Below are 20,400 nucleotides of genomic sequence, written 5' to 3' on the forward strand. Positions count from 1 at the left end.
TGTACAGGTAGGAAGTGGTAGAGTGGAGATTTAAGAGAAGCTTTGCCACTGAAAACAAAGGGATTTGCTTTGTAAAGAACTGTGTGAAAGTGCTTTTAGAAAGGGGCAAATTCCTAGGGAAACCAAGACACTGCTTGGAGCAGACCTTCTTTGGAACTAACTCGCAGAGGGACATCAGATAGGAAAGCACCACGTTCCCACATACTATCTTTGTTGAGTATATTTTTGTAAATGAAGGAGGAGCCAATTAACATTGCCTAGTGAGACCCATAAGCCTGATGTCTTGGCTACTTGTCAACCTCACGCAGTTATTTCCTGGCCTTTGGCCAACATGGTATACCATACTGTCTCGGTCCAAGTAAGTGAAAAAGCAGAATGGACATGTGTGGGGGTGGGGGTGTGTAGGCGCAAAGCCCACAGGCACACCTTGCATTCTTGGCTAAAATTCCTTCCTCCTCATAAAGAAGAGAGATTATGTGATTGTTTGAGTCATTCTTTTCTTCCTGGAATGGCTTTGGGAGGGATATGGTCTGACTGGGATCTAAGCTCCCGAGTGGACCAAGCATAAAGGCAGGCAAAGGGTTTTGGTGAGAAACAGAAGCTGGGACAACTATGCAGGCAAAGGCTGTCCTCTGCCATGAAAGTGGAACTCTCTAAGAAGAGGAGCCAGAAGAGAAATTTTACCTTCTCTCAACTGTCCATACTTTCCACCTATACCCGTTCTCAAGATAAATTGAAGCTATTTGGCTTTTTGAAGCTAGAGATTTCATGCTTTCTGTAGAAACTTAATCAGTAAAACTCCCCTAAGTCATCCCCCTACAAACTGCAAACTCAGGCCAAAAGCAATTGTATTTTCTAATTCAATCAACTTCCCTTCACGCCTCCTGTACCTGGTTGATGAATACCCATCATCCTCCAACCTAAGGAATTCCTGTTTTTCGCTCCCGGCAGCATCTAGTCTAGGCTTGCTGCTTAAATGTGCAATGGCTAGCTCTAGTTTCATGGTGCAAACACCTGTATTGATCATAACTGTACTGGTTTACAGGAACCCGCCAATCCTCTTAGAAATCAGTATCCTTCTGGTTTTAAAATGCAAAGAGATTTCTGGAGCCCGGTCAACTTTTTGTGTGCTGATGATCACCTTTCGGTTGCAAACTCTGTGTTTCCATTACTCAACACTTTAGGTGGGAATTCTGTTTAAGAAACATGTCCTTCCTTATAAAGCTTATCAGTCAAAAAAGACACTCACAGGCAAGTTAATTAAAAGACAGAACCCTAGGATTTCAATGCTCTTCTTGCTGTCTTATTCTCTTCCTTATTTCTCCATCCCTCTTTCTCTCTTTTTTTTTTTTATCCAGTCCACCTTCCATCCTAGAACCTCTGTCCAGGACCTTGCTTCAGTTCATGAATTCTGTCTCAAAAAAAACTAACCAGTCCAATCAAGGAAAACTAAAGCCTATCTCGTGATCAGATTAATGACAAGAGCTCAGGGATTTTTGTTTCAATTTCTTGCAGCCTATTTTGGGTATGCAGTGGGATGATAGAGAAACAGGAAAAGTAAATCTGAAGATCCTTAAGGGCAGAGACTGTCATGGAATCATCTTTGTATCCTCCGGAAAGGCTAATGCAGCATTGTTGAGTCTTCAGCAAATGTTTACTGAGTGGCTCCTATGCAAAGTCAATGGTGAACAAACCAGACTGGGAGCTTGCCTCCCAGAATCCTGAGTCTCAGAATGAGAAAGAAAATTGATAAAAACAAAAAAACAGCCCCTCAAAGAAATGCATCATTACAAACTGTGCTAAGTGTGATGAAATAAGAGAACACCCTTAGCAGGGAGCATATGCCTGGAGTCCTGCTCTAGCCTGGGATAGGTCTGGAAAAGGCTTCCCTGAGGAAGCAACACTTAAGAAGAGACCTGAAGCATGAGGAGGAGTAAAGGGAGCTGCAAATTATAAGATCTTCAACAAAGCAAAGGCTTTTTTCTACTTGTCAAACAATTGGAGTACCACTTTTTTTATATGTAGGAGAGATGTGAAGGACATGCTAGCATTGTTATCCACATCTTTCATTCCACACACAATGGACTGAAATCCCCACAGGAGCTTCTCAAGGCCACTGGGACTAGGACTAGACCCCAGGGGCTGCTGGCTCCCAGCCTAAAACCCTCAGGATTATATCACAAGAACGGCAGTTTCAGTGCCCATGCCAGACTTAAGTAGCAGGGCCGAGGGAACTCTGAGACTTAAAGAGCAAGAGCTTATCCCATATTCAAATGGTATGTAGTAGGTTGGTGATAAAAGATTTTTAAAAGCGAACTTTTAAATTTTAGTTGTCTAAGGTTTTATCTGAGAGAGAGAGAGAACACATGTGCACACAAACAAGAGAAGTAGGGGTGATGGGGGTGGGGAGAGGAATCAGGTGCAAGGGAGAGGGAGAATCCAAGCTCAGCCTGGAGCCCAGAGCCCAATGCCTCAATCTCACCACCTTGAGATCACCACCTGAGCCGAAACCAAGAGTCAGTTTAACCCACTGAGCCATCCAGTCACCCCTGAAATCAAAGTTTTAATAAAAGAACTCGTTCTGCTTCTGCAGAATGGCTGGATAGGTTTGGGTACTTCCAACCAAAATGTTTTTGTAACCCAGGGACAAAGAGGGAACCAGGCAGATTTCCCCATCTGTGTGCAAAGTGAAAACAGTACTGTGGCAATGCGGCCCAATCAATCCAAGGTGATATTTAAGGTCTATGACTTGAGCCATTAGCCCAACAGGAACTACAATTAGCCTTAAACTCTAAGCTTAACCCCACGTGAGAAGCAGCCCAGAGTTCACAGGCAGAGCAGTTTCTGAATGCCCGCGACACCTCCTGGCAAGCTAATACGGCCTAAGCACCTCTCCTCAGCAGCTTCCCCATCTTCATTCCTCTCTTTACAACACTGCTACGCCAAGTGAAGACTAACACTTCCATTTCTCAGACTCGGTTTGCCCTTCCTTCTCAGCACACAACAAAGATGCAGAGTTGACTGGAAGGACTGCTTGAATACAGAAGGAGAAACCTACATTCTGGGCTACTCTGGCTTCTCAAACTTTGAAGTGAACACAACATGGGCAATCATCCAAGAGCTTCACTACCACCCTATTTATTAAGCAAAGATAGAAAGAGAAAGGTTTCCAAAAGCTGCCAGAGGGTGTCTCTCTGAAGCGCGGGTCTCCTGAAGTAGGGAGGAAAAGATACTACAGACTACCACTAAACCTCAAATCCTCCCCCACTTCACACCTCTTCCAGGGACAAAAGAGTGGAAATGTCCCTCCAATCAAAACAAGATCTCTCTCGGCCTCTCCAAGATTCTTAGCCCTTTGTGTTGGCCTCTTTGTCTCTGCAAAGGAGCTGCTTCATTGAAACATCATAGAACAAAACAAAAAACAACAACAACAAAAAAAAACCATTGTCCCCCAGACAATGAAGTCGCCTGCACACAGGCATTTCCAACGTAGGCAGGAGGCAGGGATAAAGCCTGCAGAATTCTCAACCTGTTGCTATAGTAGCAGAAAGAATGTGATTCAAGCCGCTCTGCTGAGATCCATATCCAAATCCCTCCAGCTCCCAAAGAGAACATTAACCCTTCATTGCCCCTTGCTGGGGGCAGAATCACCTGGGAAGAACCTTACACTTGTCTCAGGCGCTGGATATTGTGGTCTTAGCATCCACTCACCTGTGCATTCACCCATTATCTATTTATGTAGATTTTTATGCTGGCTCCTAGGTTTTCAGTGGTAAACAATGCAGATATGGCCCTTGGCACTGAGCAAGAGGAGGGGTAGGATATTAAACCATTGCTCAAATAACAACATATAATGCAGCATTCATGCTGTATGGGAGACACATGAGGTTTTCAGCAAAGCCATCATCAGAATGGAAACAACTTATCAAAGATAACCAGTTTATACATTAATTGTAGCAGATTACATATTCAGGGCCACTGTCATTATTTGATTGTTTGCATGGCTAATTTGACAAGAATTCCACTAAAAATGCCTATTCCAATCATATCATGCCTCCTACAAAGCATCTGTTTAAATGAGTTGTTTAATCACATCAGCCTTCCACATAAAATAGAAATCGCATTGTTTGTCAGAGAACCGCGGCAAGCAATCGCTGAACAGTCACTAGGCAACAGAAGTGGCAGGTGAGGGCTCAGAGAATACACGTAAGAAGCGTAGTCACAAGAACCCTGCAAGGACGTCTATCTAAACAGTCCCCACCCCAATTTATTTCTGTGGTCAAGACAGTAACAAAGAGAATTTAGAAAGGACTTATAATCCAGCTAATTTCCCAAACACTGTATTGCAGAAATCTTATAGTATTGAACACTTCCTTGTTGGACTTCTTTATTTCCCATGGAACATAAGTACTAGGAGGGAAGGGTTTCTTAGGAAGATAAACCCATTAAGTAATGATATCCTCATATGCTTTTTGTAAAACAAGGCAGCATCGATCAGATTGCCAAGCAAAAGCAGAAAAACCAACAGGACAGGTTACTAATCTCTGACAGCTAAAAGATGTGGTTCCATTGAAGTTACATCATCTTTTGTACCTCAGTTTCTTCAGAGGTAAATCTGATACACTCTGGAGATCCAAAGGCACAGAATGATCAATAGCAATGCCTATACATCAGTGGCCTGAAATAAAGTACAGTCGACCTTTGAACAACCTGGGAGTTAGGGGAGCCAACACCCCACATCATGTAACCTAACCTGTTGATCAGAAGCCTTACTGAGAACTTTAAGAGTAAGAAATCCTTCCTTAAGAAAAACCACAAGGAAGAGGAGCACCTGGGTGGCTCAGTGGTTGAGCGTCTGCCTTTGGCTCAGGTTGTGACTCTGGGGTCCTGAGATCAAGCCCCATGTTGGGCTCCCTTTTTAGTGTGGAGTCTGCTTCTCCCTCTGCCCCTCCTCCTGATTGTGCTTACTCTCTTTCTCAAATAAATAAAATCTTGTTTTTTTTTTTTTTAAAGAAGAGAAAAAACATGTATAGTACTGTAAAAAAATCCATGTACATGTGGACTTGTACAGTTCAAACTCCTATTGTTTAATGTTAACTGTACTCTGTTGTTATTCTTAGTAACACTATAAAACAGTTTCTGCCCTGGAGAATACTTAAGGAGCTCAATCTATTAAGAACACTAGAGGGATGCCTGGGTGGCTCAGCGGTTGAGCGTCTGCCTTTGGCTCAGGGCATGATCCTGGTCCCAGGATTGAGTCCCACATTGGGCTCCCTGCAGGTAGCCTACCTCTCCCTCTGTCTGTGTCTCTGCCTCTCTCTGTCTCTCTCATGAATAGATAAATAAAATCTTTAAAAAAAAAAAAAAAAAAGAACACTAGTTTCCCATCTCAACCAGAGCACAGGCTAAAGGTTTTTCACCAAGCAATCTGGGACAGATGGGCCATCAGAAAGGGATTTTCACCCAAATCTCTTTTAACCACTGCAACACTGGGCTAAGATTTAGGAAAAGGTCTCAAATGATCCGACTAGATGGAAACTAGTTTCTTTTTGCCTGAGAAAGAAATGATGGTAGCAAACATGTTGTATGATCTAAAGAAATAACTTCACCCTGACTTTGCAGTTTCTCTCTGCAAATCTCTATCTCCCTGGCCTTGGACAACGGATTTGACCATGTGACTTCCTTTGACCAACAGATGTTAACAGATCAATGACATACCCGGAGGCCTGAAATGAGCTTTTTCATTGTGGCTTATGCTTTTTTATGCCTGCCATCACCATGAGGAGAATGTAGCTAAGCTAACAGCCAATCCTAGGGAAAGGTTGAGGGACATGTTGAATAAAGCCACCCCCAACTAAGCCAAGATCTGGGAATTCTTCCCATCTTAACCTGCAGACAGATGGGTTAATAAAAACATACTACTGTATGCTACTGAGATTTTGTGGTTGTTTGCAATGTAGCATTATTGTTGCAACAACTGATACAGGCACCAGAGTAAAAATTCACCTGTAGTTTGATGTTCAAAACATTGTTTGTTTTGCTTTCTTAAGTAACAAGTAGATTTCTGATATTTCCTCCCCCATTAGACTCTAAAGTCCTCAAAGCAGGGTCCTATTACATCCTTAATGCCAAAGACTTATTCATGGACTTATACCATGTTCTAAATCTCAGAGGATACCATAGTAAACAACATACAAGCGCAGCCATCAATCTGCACCTGTGAACTTTCCCCATCTAGGATCAGGTCAATGTAGATTGCCCAAGATGATTACAAAGTTTACTTATGTGGCTCGAAGGAGATCAAATCAGTAATAAACTCTGAACCACTGGAGTGCTGTTTGCCTAAGTACAGAGGAACTGGAATCTCTGCATCTTTTAGTAATGGAAGGGAGCAACAAGATCAATGGCTTATTGGTTTTCAATCCTAGGCAATCACTAGAGCTTTCTACATTACAGATTCGAATAATCTGACATAAGGCCCAGACATGTGTTGTTAAAAAGGCCTCAAAGTAAAGCTGATGATCACAAGAATTGGAAATGCCCCCCATCTTATAGAACCCCTCCAAGCACTACTGAATTTCTTAGGCTGAGTTGCACTAAGCATTTGTAAGGACGTTAACAGATCAAAATGTGTGGAACGCCTGGGTGGCTCAGGGGTTGAGCGTCTGTCTGCCTTCGGCTCAGGACGTGATCCTGGAGTTACGGGGTCGAGTCCCACATCCAGCTCATACATGGAGCCTGCTTCTCCTCCCTCTGCCTGTGTCTCTGCTTCTCTCTGTGTCTCTCATGAATAAATAAATAAAATCTTAAAAAAAAAAAAAAAAACACAGACCAGAATGTGAACACAGATGCACCATCTCCAGGTAACCACATGAATTCATTAGCTGTTGTTAGCCTAAGAAACCATTCCAAAACTCAGTAGCTTGAAACAAGAGGCACTCAAGGATTGCTCCTGAGTCTCTGGATCAGCTCATGTGATCTCTGCTGGGCCCACTCTTGTGTCAGGTCAGCTGGCTGGTCTAGGATATCCTCAATCACATATCTGGTATAAGATCACCATCAGCTGGGGAGACAAGGGTCTCTGGGCCACAGCAACTGAGTCTAGGAGTGTCCACAGGGTAACCAGGCTAGATTCTAGGTAAGCAAGCAGAAATGTATGAGGCCGCTTAAGACCCTACACTGGGGACTGACTGGTACCTATGCACACTTTCACTTCTGCATAATCTACTGGCCAGAGTAAGTTACAAGGCCTAGCCCAGATTCAGGGGCAGGGTAAACAGACTCTACCTCTTGATAAGAGGAGCTACAAAGTCATTATCACAAGAGACTAGCTTCAAAGTCTATCATACAACTGAAGGGAGAGAAGGTTGCCTTAAGCCAAATACGATTTCTAAGTATAGGCCAAAGTTTTCACCTAATCTCAAAAATTTATACAATCCTTAAGGTGAAGTTTCATCTGATATTCCTCATTTCTATTCCTGCCTGCATACACATACCTAACTTATTCCTCAAGACCTCAGCCTCAAAGGAAAGCAAAAGATATCTATTTCTTCTCTGCACTATTTATCATACTTTGAGGTTCTTTTTAATAATAAATTTTTTATTGGTGTTCAATTTCCTAACATACAGAATAATACCCAGTGCTCATCCTGTCAAGTGCCCACTTCAGTGCCCGCCACCCAGTCACCCCCACCCCCCGCCCTCCTCCCCTTCCACCACCCCTAGTTTGTTTCCCAGAGTTAGGAGTCTTCCATGTTCTGTCTCCCTTTCTGATATTTCCCACTTACTTTTTCTCCTTTCTCCTTTATTCCCTTTCACTATTATTTATATTCCCCAAATGAATGAGATCATACAATGTTTGTCCTTCTCCGATGGACTTATTTCACTCATCCTTTGAGGTTCTTAAAGATGATGTGGATGACATGCAATCCTTAGGAGGACTTGTTCAGGGCGAGTCTCTCTGCCATGTCTCCTCTTTTATAGGATGTGCCTACAGATGAATGTGACTAAATGATCTGAGCTACATCCTGCAAAGGACTCCACAGCATTAATAGGAGGACCAATGCGTAAGGAATATTGCAGGAAAAAAATAACACACTAGCCCCGAGGAGCAGGAAACTGGCGCTTACTGAAGATTATAGGCTGAGGCTAATTATATTCTAGCCTCCAGCTGCTTCACTCCCTCCACTCCCCCATTTCACTCACCATGCTTCACTGTACCTACTTAGAAAGTGCTCAGAAAGGACAGTGCCTGAATCCACGACTTTGTCCTCTACTCACACCCTAAGATGTATGTAGCCTGGCTGGAATGCAGCAGGAGTTATTACAGCATCCTTACAACTAAGGTGTTGCTTTCTATTTTTTATTTATTTATTTTTTTGGTTATTTCTACTTAAATTCTCTAAACACCTATTTGTGTAGTTTGGGACAGCAGGGGGTGGTAGGGAAAAGAATCACAGCACCAGAAAACATAGGATGGCAGAGAAGTGGCCAGGGCTGGGTAATGCCCAGAGGCTCTTTGAAGCAATGTGTCAAATGCAAGGAGAAAGCACGTGCTGCTCACACACAAGGTTGTCTTAAGTGCCTATTTGGTTCCCATTTATATGGCCAATTTTCACTCTGCTTGATATCACTGATCAAGAGACTAAGCCACAGGAGTGCATGAAAAACACAACGAAATGAAAAGTAATGCTAAATTCACCATACAGATGCCTCAGAAAAGCCAAATTCAAGAAGATATTGCATTTAATTTAGTTTGAGAAGAAACTCTACAAAGCTCTGAAAATGTGCAGAACAGGCTATCAATAGGAGGAAACACTGCCCACTCTCTTCTAAACTGTCTTCTGCTCCCAGGCACTGGATCCGGGGGTCAAGCAGGTATGGCAGGGCCAGTGATGTTTTTCTTTGTTTGTTTTAAAGATTTATTTATTTGAGAGAGAGAGAGGGCACAAGTGGCAGAGGCAGATGGAGAATCACTAGCAGACTCCCTGCTGGGTGAGAAGCCTGACACAGGGTTCCAACCCATGACCCTGAGATCATGACCTGAGTCAGACACTAAACAACTGTGCCAACTCAGGCGCCCCATGGGATAGTGATGCTTTATACCTGAACGTGTAGTAACCAAACTGTAAATGCTCACAAAGGCTAGAACTGCTATCAGTGCTGTTAACTCCATGGGCGCTTGGAGTGGCATCTGCTTGTTTTTCAATCACAACTGAACAGAGTCACAAATATAAATCTCACATCGCCAGGTAAAAATCACCAGAAAGGTTCCCACCCCCATCTTCTGCTCACTCAGCAAAAAAGTAAGTGGCATTCTTGGTTTTTTAATGAGCTGGCTGATGGGGCTACAGTCAGACTGTGCTTTTTGATTAATTAGCTAAGGGGAAAGTAAAATTGTAAGAAAGCAAACTACTGGCATTATCAGCACAGAAATGCGGATAATGACGATGAAGAATTACTGATTTCTTTTCAGAAAAAGATATAATGCCAGAAGAAGAGTATGCAATTTTTTTAAAGATTTTATTTATTTATTTGAGACAGAGCAAGAGATAGAGGGAGAACACGAGTGGTGGAGGAGGGGAGCAGGAGAGAGGGAGAAGCATACTCCCCAAAGAGCATGGAGCCCGATGTGGGGCTCGATACCAGGACCCCGGGATGGTGACGTAAGCAGAAAGCAGATGCCTGACTGACTGAGCCATCCAGGTGCCCCAAAGGGTATGCAATCTAAGAAGGGGATTTTCATCCTGCTTGTGCTCCTTCCCCCCACTTCAACATACATACACACACGCACACACAGTCCCTCCAACTTCATATCTTCCTTGGTACACTACTTTTTAGGGCTATTTTTTACTGCCGCTCTAAAAACCTAGCTATGTGAAGTACAGGTTGTTCTCATAGAAAATCCCTACGTTGCCTGCAGAGTGGTGCCAGGGATGAAGCCATGCTGCATTTGCAGGGACACCCGGGCACAGGGCAAACTTCCCCATGTATCATGGGAGTGCCTCAGCTTTGGGCAATTTCTACTGCAGTTTCTGCACCATTCTCCTATAAAACCCCTTAGCTCAGCATCCTCACACTCTCACGTAACCACAGTGTAATTCCTCGTGGCTGCTAAAGAAACGGGGCCATCTCAAATACACTATAATAGTGTGGTATCAAATTCACATTATACATAGCTTTATCTTTCCTACAACCTTTTTCCTGAAATCTCCCCAGGTACTAAAGTCTAGGCTAGGCCAGGAACCAGAGGCAGCGCTCTAGTCCCTCAAATACCAGTGCAATCAACGGCTTGTGTTTAGAATAAATATTTGAAACTCAGAAGCCTGTTAACAATGCAGTGCTTGATTACTTTGAATTACTCTCACCCACAGCAATTGAGGGAGAAGTCTTTGGCACCAGCCCCATGCAAAAAAACCTGCTTCCCAGCGTGCTCCATTTGCCTTCCAACACTCCCCTCAAAGAAGTCTCAACACACTGTACAAAGCTCTCAGTTTTCTCCCTTAAATACCACATGAATCCCACATTGAAAATTTGACTTTCTTCTTCTCAGAGCACCACAGATTGACTTCAATACTTCTATGTTCATATATATTTAATTAGACCAACTTATCTTGTAACTCTCTTATTCAAACCCCTCTGCTAGCATCTTTCATTCAGCACTGAAATCCTTCTAAAAAGCTTTTCCGTTTGCCCCTTTTGAGACAAAACGTCATCTTGGTCTATTTTAAAGCTATAGTAACAAGCTACTTTTCAATTAGTACAAGTGCCCATGTATTAAAATGGCCACAATACTTAGCACTTTCCTCCTTCAAAACCTATATGGTAAAGTCTTTTTTTCTTTTTTTTTAGAGGGCCAAAAGGGTAAACTACACTAACCAGAAGTAATTAGTATGTTAAGTTTTGTTTCAAGGCCAGGCTATCAGGTTACAAGTTCTAATAAACCCTGCTGGGGGAAGACAACCCTTTGTCTTGGGACTACTGAGAACTAACCAATCAACCAAAGAAAAAAAACAAAACAAAACACCTTTAATCCCATCAGAAAGTCTCCCATCTAAACACAACTGAAAAGAAAAGCCAACACCAAAGCAAATAAAATGAATGAAGTGGACCTGCTGCTGGCAGCCCTTACCATTGGGAGCAGAGGCCCCCTCCGGACCCTCGCAGGGGCTCTGGCTCTTCCTGGGGTGGGGTAAGGGTGGCGAGGGGTCCAGGCCCTGGGTGCAGGTAGAGGTATGCTCCGTGCATGCTTGAACAGGACTCACCGCCGTCTGCCTGCCTGTCTGCCACTCCGTCCTCTCGTCTGGGTGGGAAGGGCCAAGATGGAAAAAAAAATGTGCAGGTTACTCACTGGCCTTCCCAGGCGGGCACACCCAGGAGGAGGGAGAGGCCAGGCACAGACAGGGAGATTCTTCAGAGGCTGTGCCTGAGATCTTGCTTCTGATTCCTTTTGTTAATACTTCCTGAACTTTAAACTCAATCTGCACAAGCACGGGTATTTTGGGGGAGGCAAATAACACTCGGGTAATTAGATTCCAAGAGCTTTGTGCAAAGGTTACTTTGAAAAGGCAATGCTTTAGTGCTGCACATGCTTTTAAATTTAACCCTGAAATTTGTTTCCACCGTGGCTGAGCATTAACACTGGCATAGGAAATAAGAGCAAGGGGCAAGCAACCTCAGTGCAGATCCTGGAAAGGCCCAGAGCAGGTAACCCTGGGTATGATTTAGACAAAGAATTTCTCTTTTTTTTTTTTTTTTTTTTTTTGGCTCTAACTTTTAGAAAACAGGATTCTCAACAGTCTCCCAGAGTTGGTGAACCTTCTCTTGGACACAAGACACATTCTTGAAAGAGGTATCCAGAGATCACGATTTTAGAAAAAGATTCCCAATGAAGATGCAAGAACTTGTTACCTGATAGCCTAGCCTCTGCTAAATCCTGAAATGAAGGCTTTTATAAATGGCGGGATCCTTCAGCAATGTGTCTGTATTTCAGCAGAAGGAGATGGAGAGATGGAGCCAAGGGTGAGGAGGAGGGAACTAACTCCTATAGACCAGGTGCTTCTCTCATTTAATCCTGCAAATGCCTTTATGAGGGCGGTATCCTTCTTCTTCTTTCACATGTGAGCATACTGAGACTAGGGGGTTAGGTAACCTGACTAGGGCTCAGCCAGCTGGGGAGTGAAAGATCCAGGTCTGCCTGAATCTAAGACCCAGACTCATCACACCACACCACCAGGTATGTCACCCACAATTCCTGAAGAACTAGTCATCTTTTTTTCCACTTGTAGTTGACCCCTAAGGCTAGGTTACCTTTTCTTACATTTTTATATCAGTTCCAATACTGATATGCCATGAAATATAATTCTGCAGGATATTAACAGGTATAACAATGGTTAAGAAGAATATTCTGTATAGGTTTCTTTTTGGTAGCTTTTCACAATCTTTAGCATACTAACATATATTGTGAATCTCCAAGCCCAGGACTTATTGTGCCATGTCCCCTTGTGCCATGTATCCTTTCCCAAAGCCTTTTTTGAATTCAGAATGGGACTGTCAGGAATTTCTTAGGAATCTGCTTTAGAAATTTTTATACATATGAAGCATACATGAACACCCTTTTAAAAATAACACATCTAGATTAAAGCATATCCATGATATTTTATTTGGTACTTAAAAAATCTTAATGTAGTTGAAATTTTCCATATCAGAATAGAGAATTGCTACTGATAAATCAGAGCCACGAAAAGTAAAAGGTAGATCTATAATAAGGAATTAGTGCTTTATAAAAGGGTCCCCTATGTGAGTCACAATCCATCAGAATGCCCAGCCCCCCCTTCTAGCTCTGTGTAGTAACCTCCACACTTGATATTCATGTTTATAATGGGAAGGATCTAAAATATCACAGGTTGTTATAAGGATCAATAACAATGATGACAATGACACTCCAGCCACCATTTATTGAGCAGCTACTCTGTGTCAGGCACTTTTCTTAATGCTTTCTGTGTATTAATTTGACTAAGCCTTGCTCCCAACGATCCTGTGAAGTAGGTATTACCCATTAGCCCACTTGGAGATTGAAAGAGCCATCTCAACCTGCATATCCTGCACATAAGTTCACAACAAATGCTTGAAGTTGTATTAAGTAAACGTGATGTCAGCAACCCTGATCGTTGCCACAATGTACTTCTCAAATTGGCATTATAAAATGGATCACATTTTTCCCTTAAGAATAATGTCATTATTAGGCATTCTGTTCCAAAACCTCACCTTGGCTAAAATCTTATAAATACAGAACTACAACAAAACTACAACAAATCTTATAATCATTCAAAAAAAAAATGAGGTTCCATCGCTCAAAGATTTTGAGAGATTGGCTCCTACAACCCCTCCTTTTTACTATCAAGGAAATCAAATCGAGAAAATATGTGGGTCTTCTCTAACAGTACATACCTTGTAGGATTGTCACACTGTCTCACCCATGAAATAATTTTTAAAGGTGCATACATTTCAACCCCATACGATTGCTTAAGGGACTCCAACATCTCTATATGTATACGCAAAAGATACTATATCACAAATCTGACATAATATACAAGTTAGAACAAGCACTGAACATTTAATTAGAAGTAGCTTTCCTTGCCTTAGAATTTAAAAGGTCATTTGAGGAATGGTTTGACTGACTCATTTCTCTTATAAAAACTCTCTAGGGATAATATGAATCGATACTAGCTTATTCTCTCAATATATTTTTCTGTAAAAACCATAAGTCTTCAAAATTAATCCACTGGGCACTTTTCCCCTTAACACGGTAGCAGAAGCATCTTTATAGTTTGAGACATCATTCCAGGCCTCCTTAGCTTTGATTCAGGATGCCTATGCTTTGATGTGATCCTCCTGCCAAACTCATTCTCTCTCTCTCTCTCTCTCTCTCTCTCTCATTTTTTTCCCCCTCCTCATCTACCTTCTTAAGTAAGGAAAGCCTGGAAGGTGAGAGGGGCAGACTGAGAGAAGAAGAGAGATTCATATTTCTTTACTGTGGATTTAGCTGAGTGGACACTATGCATTTTATGCTAAGGGTTTAAAAAAAAAAAAAAAAAGGCATGGACCTAACTCTTTTTCCTCCAGCTCTGACTCTCACACCCAGCTTAGACTATACCTCTCTACCGAGAATACAGGAGGAGCTTATTCATTTGCGGGTATTTGTCCCCTTATCCTGTTAATGTCCAATGCATTATTTCTTATTCTCAACTACATTCAGCAGTGACCATCCTTGCAGAAAGAAGTCTACAGCAGGTACAGATAGTGCAGCCCTGCTCTGACATACACGCACATTTAAAAGACATTAAATGGGGCAGCCCTGGTGGTGCTGTGGTTTGGCGACGCCTGCGGCCCAGGGTGTGATCCTGGAGACCGGGGATCGAGTCCCACATCAGGCTCCCTGCATGGAGCCTGCTTCTCCCTCTGCCTGTGTCTCTGCCTTTCTCTCTGTGTGTCTCTCATGAATAAATAAATAAAATCTTTAAAAAAAAAAAAAGACATTAAATGCTTGCTTTGGCTACTCAGCCATTAGGAGCTGGGAGGGAACAACAGTGCTCGACTGTATCCAACACAGGGCTTGGGTCAGTCTACTTATGTTCTGATGAAGTCCTAGGTCAGAATTCCAGTTTCCTGGTCTCTTGAATGAGGAAAATATCATCTACCTCGTAAGGCTGTGATTGAAGATTAACTGTAAAACATTTTGTAAACAGCTGAGCACCACATAAATATCAGGTAGTGACCATCACTGCATCTGGCTCTCTAAATGTGTTGGTGGTGGAGCGTGGTAATTGCTTTAAAAGTGGAACCAAGTTGTTTCTGCTGTTCATGATCCATGGCCTACTCAGCAGCTGTTTCCAAGGTAGGTCCATCAGGATACTAACTAGCAGGTGAGCGCAATGCTAGCAGAAAATGGACCAGCTTATTTTCAGGGGAAAACATTTTCCTTATTTTCCTCCATTCTTCCTGCTTTATCAGACCTTCTGAACTACTTACTTTTAGCATAATTATAAAAACTATTTTTAAACTTTTTATTATAAAAAATTTGAAACATAGATAAAAGTGGAGACAAAGGTGAAACAAACCTCCACATATACATCACCAGCTTTGATAATTACCAAGTCATTCAAATCTTGTTTCACCTATTTTTTTACCTGCTCTGGATTATCTTGAGGCAAATTCCCAGGATCATATCATTTTATCTATAAACGTTTTTGCATCTATCTCTAAAAGGTAAGGATTCTGTGTGTTAAACATAACCAAAATATTATGACATCCAAAAGGGAACTATAATTACTTAATATCCAATATCCTGTCAGTATTTAAATTTCTCCAAATCTGTTAAAGATTTTTTTTTTTTTTTGGTACTTTGTTCAAACAATTAGGCAACTGATTTATAAATATTGTCTTTTTTTCATCTAAAGCTTCTTTTTCCACCTTTATGTTTTTCCATGCAATTTATTGGATAAAATTCTTTTATCATACAGATTGTCCCACAATCACATTTTGATTTGGTGTGATTTAATATGTTCCTCTGCCCCTATATTTCTTGTGAATTCACAATTAGATCTAGGGACTTGATCAAATTCATTATTTGATTTTTAGATAGAATAGTTGATAGGCGTTCTTATGTACTTCCATCAGGAAGTAACTCCTATTTGATAACCTCTGGTTTTGGGCACTTAGCAGCTGTTGAGAATCAGTGTCTAGATATTATTTCATGGGGACTAGAAAACGATGATTTTCTCCCATTATTTCCCCATTGATTAATTAGGATGCTATTATTATTATTATTATTATTATTAAAAGTTTATATTGATAGAAATGAAAGCATGTACTTTCTACTTCTATTTTTGACCATAAAGTGTGGGACAATGTATCAGTTCCTTTCTATTCTACATATCTCACTAATCTTGAAAAGAGAATTTTAAAGTTTAATTTTTAAAAAAATGGCCCAATTAGATTTCTGGAGGAAGCAACTGGGAAACAGTATTCAGAAACCTTCAAAGGGTAGAGAAGAAAAAAAAAAAGGGTAGAGAAGGACTGGTCCACAGTACATCATTCATATTCAAATGTGATTCTTTCAATTGTGAGCTCTAGGATTCTGCTCAAGGATTTTGGCATTCTTAGCCTCAATATTCTCATCTATAAAGTAGGGATAATAACTCCTACCGTATGACTTCTGTGAGGATGCATGATAAAGTATGCAAAGAGCCTGTTCCAGTGTCTGAAAAATAGTAGATGCTCAAGAAATTACAGTTACTACTAACTGCACTATTGTCTCCTCCATAATTAGCACGGTGCCTGGCAAACAGCAGTAGCTCAATAAATGCGGAGTGAATAAATATAGTCTTGATTGACTTTACTGTGTCCCCAGCTGATGATGCTTCAATATTTCAAGATGCTGGGGATACAAAAAGTTCTCTCATGAATTTATGCAGGAATGGAAAAGGGAATTATTTGCTCCCAGGGTAATTATTCCATTTGGCTCTTTTAAAAATAAGTACCATTAGTAACCCACGGGTTTAGGACAAGAGAGGTGAGCATGACCTCAACTACAAGAAGACGTTGATTTTTACCAAAATAAAAATATACCAGTACTGTCATATTTGACATGACATGAAGTGCATTAAGGGCTCATTCAGTGGAATGGGTTCACCTGTGTCCCACAAAAATGTGAGCTGAAGTCCTAAGCCCCAGATCTGTGAATGTAACTTTATCTGGAAATAAGTCTTTGAGAATGTAGTCAAGTTAAGATGAGGTTTTACTGCATTAGAGTGGGCTCTAAATCCAATGACTGGTGTCCTTTTAGGAAGGGACCAAAGTCATCAAGATACACAGGGGAAAAAGACAGGGTGAAGCCATAAACCAAATTTCTCTTGTTGTAGGCCACCCAGTTTGTGATAAGTTGTTATGGCAGCCCTAGGAAACCAATACGTCCGGTGAACTGAGACCAATGCTACAGACCCATCACCCTCCGTGTGGCTTCAACTGTCTAGTGAGAAAGACAGCAAAGGAGGGGGGAGATCCTAAACATGAGAACCTGATCTGTTTTAATTCATCTTACATCAACTGAATCTATGACTGACTCTTCAAAGCTATACAAGTACCAACAGGTAAGCCTGCTTTACCTGAAAAGCAGGGAGGCAGAAGTCATGGAACTTGTTGACAATGATACTTTGGGAATAAGCATGCTCCTTGTGGAGTCTGGCAGTGGGAGGAAGGGGACGCAATGCTGTCCGGGCAGGCATGGCGGGGGAAGCACTCCAGCCTAGGCACCTGCCTTTCTCTCCTTACTGTATCTTAGGAAGGCTCTACGGTCTAACAGTGATGCCCCCAAGCACTACCCTACTCGCCTAACCAAGCCGAGCCTCAGCATACCATCCCTCACACTGTGAGAAGTCAGTGCAATGATGGAGTAGAGAGCCTGGCTTGGTACCCTTTACAAAACCGCTGGCTGGATATCTAGGATACAAAATAGTGGTGTGTGTGGTGGGGGGCAGCATTCACAAACATTCACTGAGCCCCCTTTGTGTGCTGGGCACTGGGCTAGACACTGGAGAAACTAAAAATGAACTCCAGTCTTTGATAAGTTAACTGCATTAGGGATGTGGAATTAGGGACGGCTTCTTCTATTTCCTCAAAATGTCTTTTAACGTTATAATGTTTTACGGTAAAATGCTTAAGATTAAAACTCAGATCTAATTTTTTTTTAAAGACTTTATTTATTTATTCATAAGACACACACAGAGAGAGGCAGAGACATAGGCTAGGGAGAAGCCAGCTCCTTGCAGGGAGCCTGATGCGGAACTCAGTCCCAGGACACCAGGATCACGACCTGAGCCAAAGGCAGATGCTCAACCACTGAGCCAATGAGGTGCCCTCAGATCTAATTTTTTTTAAAAAGATGTTGGGAATGCTGTCACACGCAGCTGTTTTGTTATTACTTACTTAATGAGCACATGTGTATATATTTGCAACTCTGCTCAATCCTTCCACAAGGCAATGTGCTAGGCACCTGGGGAGAAAGCCCTGCTCTCTAATTTATCCCCACCGCACTGCACACTAACACAGGGTCAGTAACACATGATTTCACACTTAACTGGTAACTAATTATTTCAGATGCACTAGTTTTATTTTCCCAGATTAGCTCCCCCAGGGCAGGAATTATTTCCCTTTATACCATCTGTTAGCACCCACTCAAAAGCCCACCATGCCCCAGGATTAGCTGGCCTTGCAGACGGAACTATGCAACTGACTTCTCTCCATCTTTCTGGAAAACAAGCCATGACAAGTTGCCCGGGGGTTATGTTAGGGCAAAGAGAGAGGCAGAAGAGACTGTGACTTAGCGTCCTGCTCATTGTTAGGGTCTGCTTAATCATTTCCTATTGGTCCACCCTGAAATGGCACCACCTAGACCATAGAGCAAAACATGCAAGTGGGACGAAAGGATCCACCTACGAGGCATCAGAGGCATCGGTGCCCAGGAGACAGATGTGAGCCTGTGTGTGTCAGTGCGCGCATGTGTACAACTGATGCCTGAAGCAGATAAAAGCCTTCTCAGTGAGTTTAGAATTTTATTGTTCCATTGTGGCAGCCACAGATGCTTCGAATACTTGCTGGAAGCAACGGGGAGGATTCGGCCCCACACACCTTTGGAAATGTGGGTTGGAGTTATTACGTGCCAGACACTGTGCTGGGCTCTTTACATCTACTCTTGTTTATTACATTCAGAGGCCCTCCCAGGTCACCCCACACCTGTTTCAGTGGTTGGGGAACTCCCCAGAAAGGGCACAGCTAGGATTGGATCTCATGCCTTTAGTGAGTCCAGCAAAGACTTTCTGCGGGATATGCTGACAGAACCAGGAGCAAGCAAAACCGATAGGCCGTAGCCATGTTTCTTCCACACCGAAGCCATCACTGCTCACCAGTGAAGCAATGATTTTTGAATGGAGACTCAAATGATCCTACCAAGTTGGTCTCTTTGCGTATCTCCAGCCTTGGACAGAGGAGAAAAAGAGAGCCCTGCTGCAGCCACCAAAGTAAGTTGAAAAGCTGCATCGTCCCTCCTCTACATGCACAGGCAGCTAATTGAGGTGACAGCCATAGAAACCAAACAAAAGGCTCCCAGGAGCCCACACAGCCTAGCCTGACATCTGCCAGCCACTGTGGAAGGGAGAAATGGAGCCCATCCCTCCTTCATTCCTCAACAGCTTAATGAAGATTTGGCCTGTCATGTTCCCTGGGAAGAAACTCCAAGGCAGTCTGAAAAAGACTGATTTTTATTCTCAAACAACACAGCAGATCCTCCTTTGAACCCAAAAGTCAGCAATAAAATGGGCCATAAACATATATGAGGCCCATATGGGCCATAGCCTTATATGAGGCTATAAGCCCTTAGGGAAGGTGACCAGATTTCTCCCAGCCCTTGGGCCTAACAAAACCAAACTTCCGAGAGAAGTTCCTCAAGGTCCCCAATGGGGAGAAGGGGAAGGTTGGAGGTCATGGCTCTCACTGTGCTACTAATACAGATGGTGCTTTTTTTAGGCCCGGACCTCCTTGGGCTCGAAGGCTTAGCTGCCTGACGCCATCTTCCAGCAAATGCCTTTTGTGGGCATCTGGAAGGAAAGCAGGAGGTGTCTTGCAGGGATCTGAAGCACGGGGGCTGTTGTTACTTCCACAAGGGAGGCAGTGCAAGGAAGTAGTGGCAGGCAGAAGGCAGAGACAGAGCAGAGGGAGGACTGGTGAAGAACAAACACACCAGGAGTCTGGAAACACCCGACAGCAACCGTGGGCCGCCACAGGGAGCCAGGCTGCTCTTCTAACAAAGACGTGCTGCCACTTCCAAGCCATGTATCTCACTGCTACAGTAAGTGGTAGGGATGTAATGCACAACACGGTGAGAAGAACTAACACCACTCATACAGGGAAGTTACTGAGAGAGCAGATCCCAAGAGTTCTGATCACAAAGAGAAAATCTTCTTTTCTTCTTCCTTTTATACGAGAAGATGGATGTTAGCTGAACTTACTGTAGTATGCATTTCACAATTTATGTACATCAAACCATCATGCGGTACTTCTTACACTTACACGGTGATGTATGTTAACTATTTTTCAATAAAACTAGGGGAAAAAAATGTCTTTCTCCCCTCCCCTAAAGGACTTGCTGCCAATTTTAACTACAAGTCAGCACTAAAAATGGTGAGCCTTTCCCCGTATGAAGACTGACTAGAGACACTCTCTAAGACACAATCCAAGAACCAAGTCTCTGTAGCAATGGAAAGGCAAGGAAAAAGAGAATAAGAACTGGAAGAAAGAAAGTCCTAAAAGTTGACCAAGTATGCCCCTTTCTACCCCAATGTTTCC

At 42.5% G+C, this 20,400-nt stretch overlaps 1 protein-coding gene across 7 annotated transcripts in view; it reads right to left on the reverse strand.

Annotated features, from left to right (window-relative positions):
• STON2 (stonin 2) overlaps positions 1-20,400 on the reverse strand; it is a 168,119-nt gene that overhangs the window by 49,455 nt on the left and 98,264 nt on the right. For 5 of the 7 annotated variants that reach the window (XM_072839573.1, XM_072839572.1, XM_072839571.1 and 2 more), the window contains one exon: positions 11,132-11,302. The exons of the other annotated variants lie outside the window; for them this stretch is intronic. In XM_072839573.1, the coding sequence (XP_072695674.1) occupies positions 11,132-11,302 (171 nt within the window). The remainder of the gene's footprint in view (positions 1-11,131; positions 11,303-20,400) is intronic. 7 annotated transcript variants of the gene reach the window in all.

This window comes from Canis lupus, chromosome 9 (assembly GCF_048164855.1).
Source record: "Canis lupus baileyi chromosome 9, mCanLup2.hap1, whole genome shotgun sequence".
Lineage (NCBI taxonomy): Eukaryota > Metazoa > Chordata > Mammalia > Carnivora > Canidae > Canis > Canis lupus.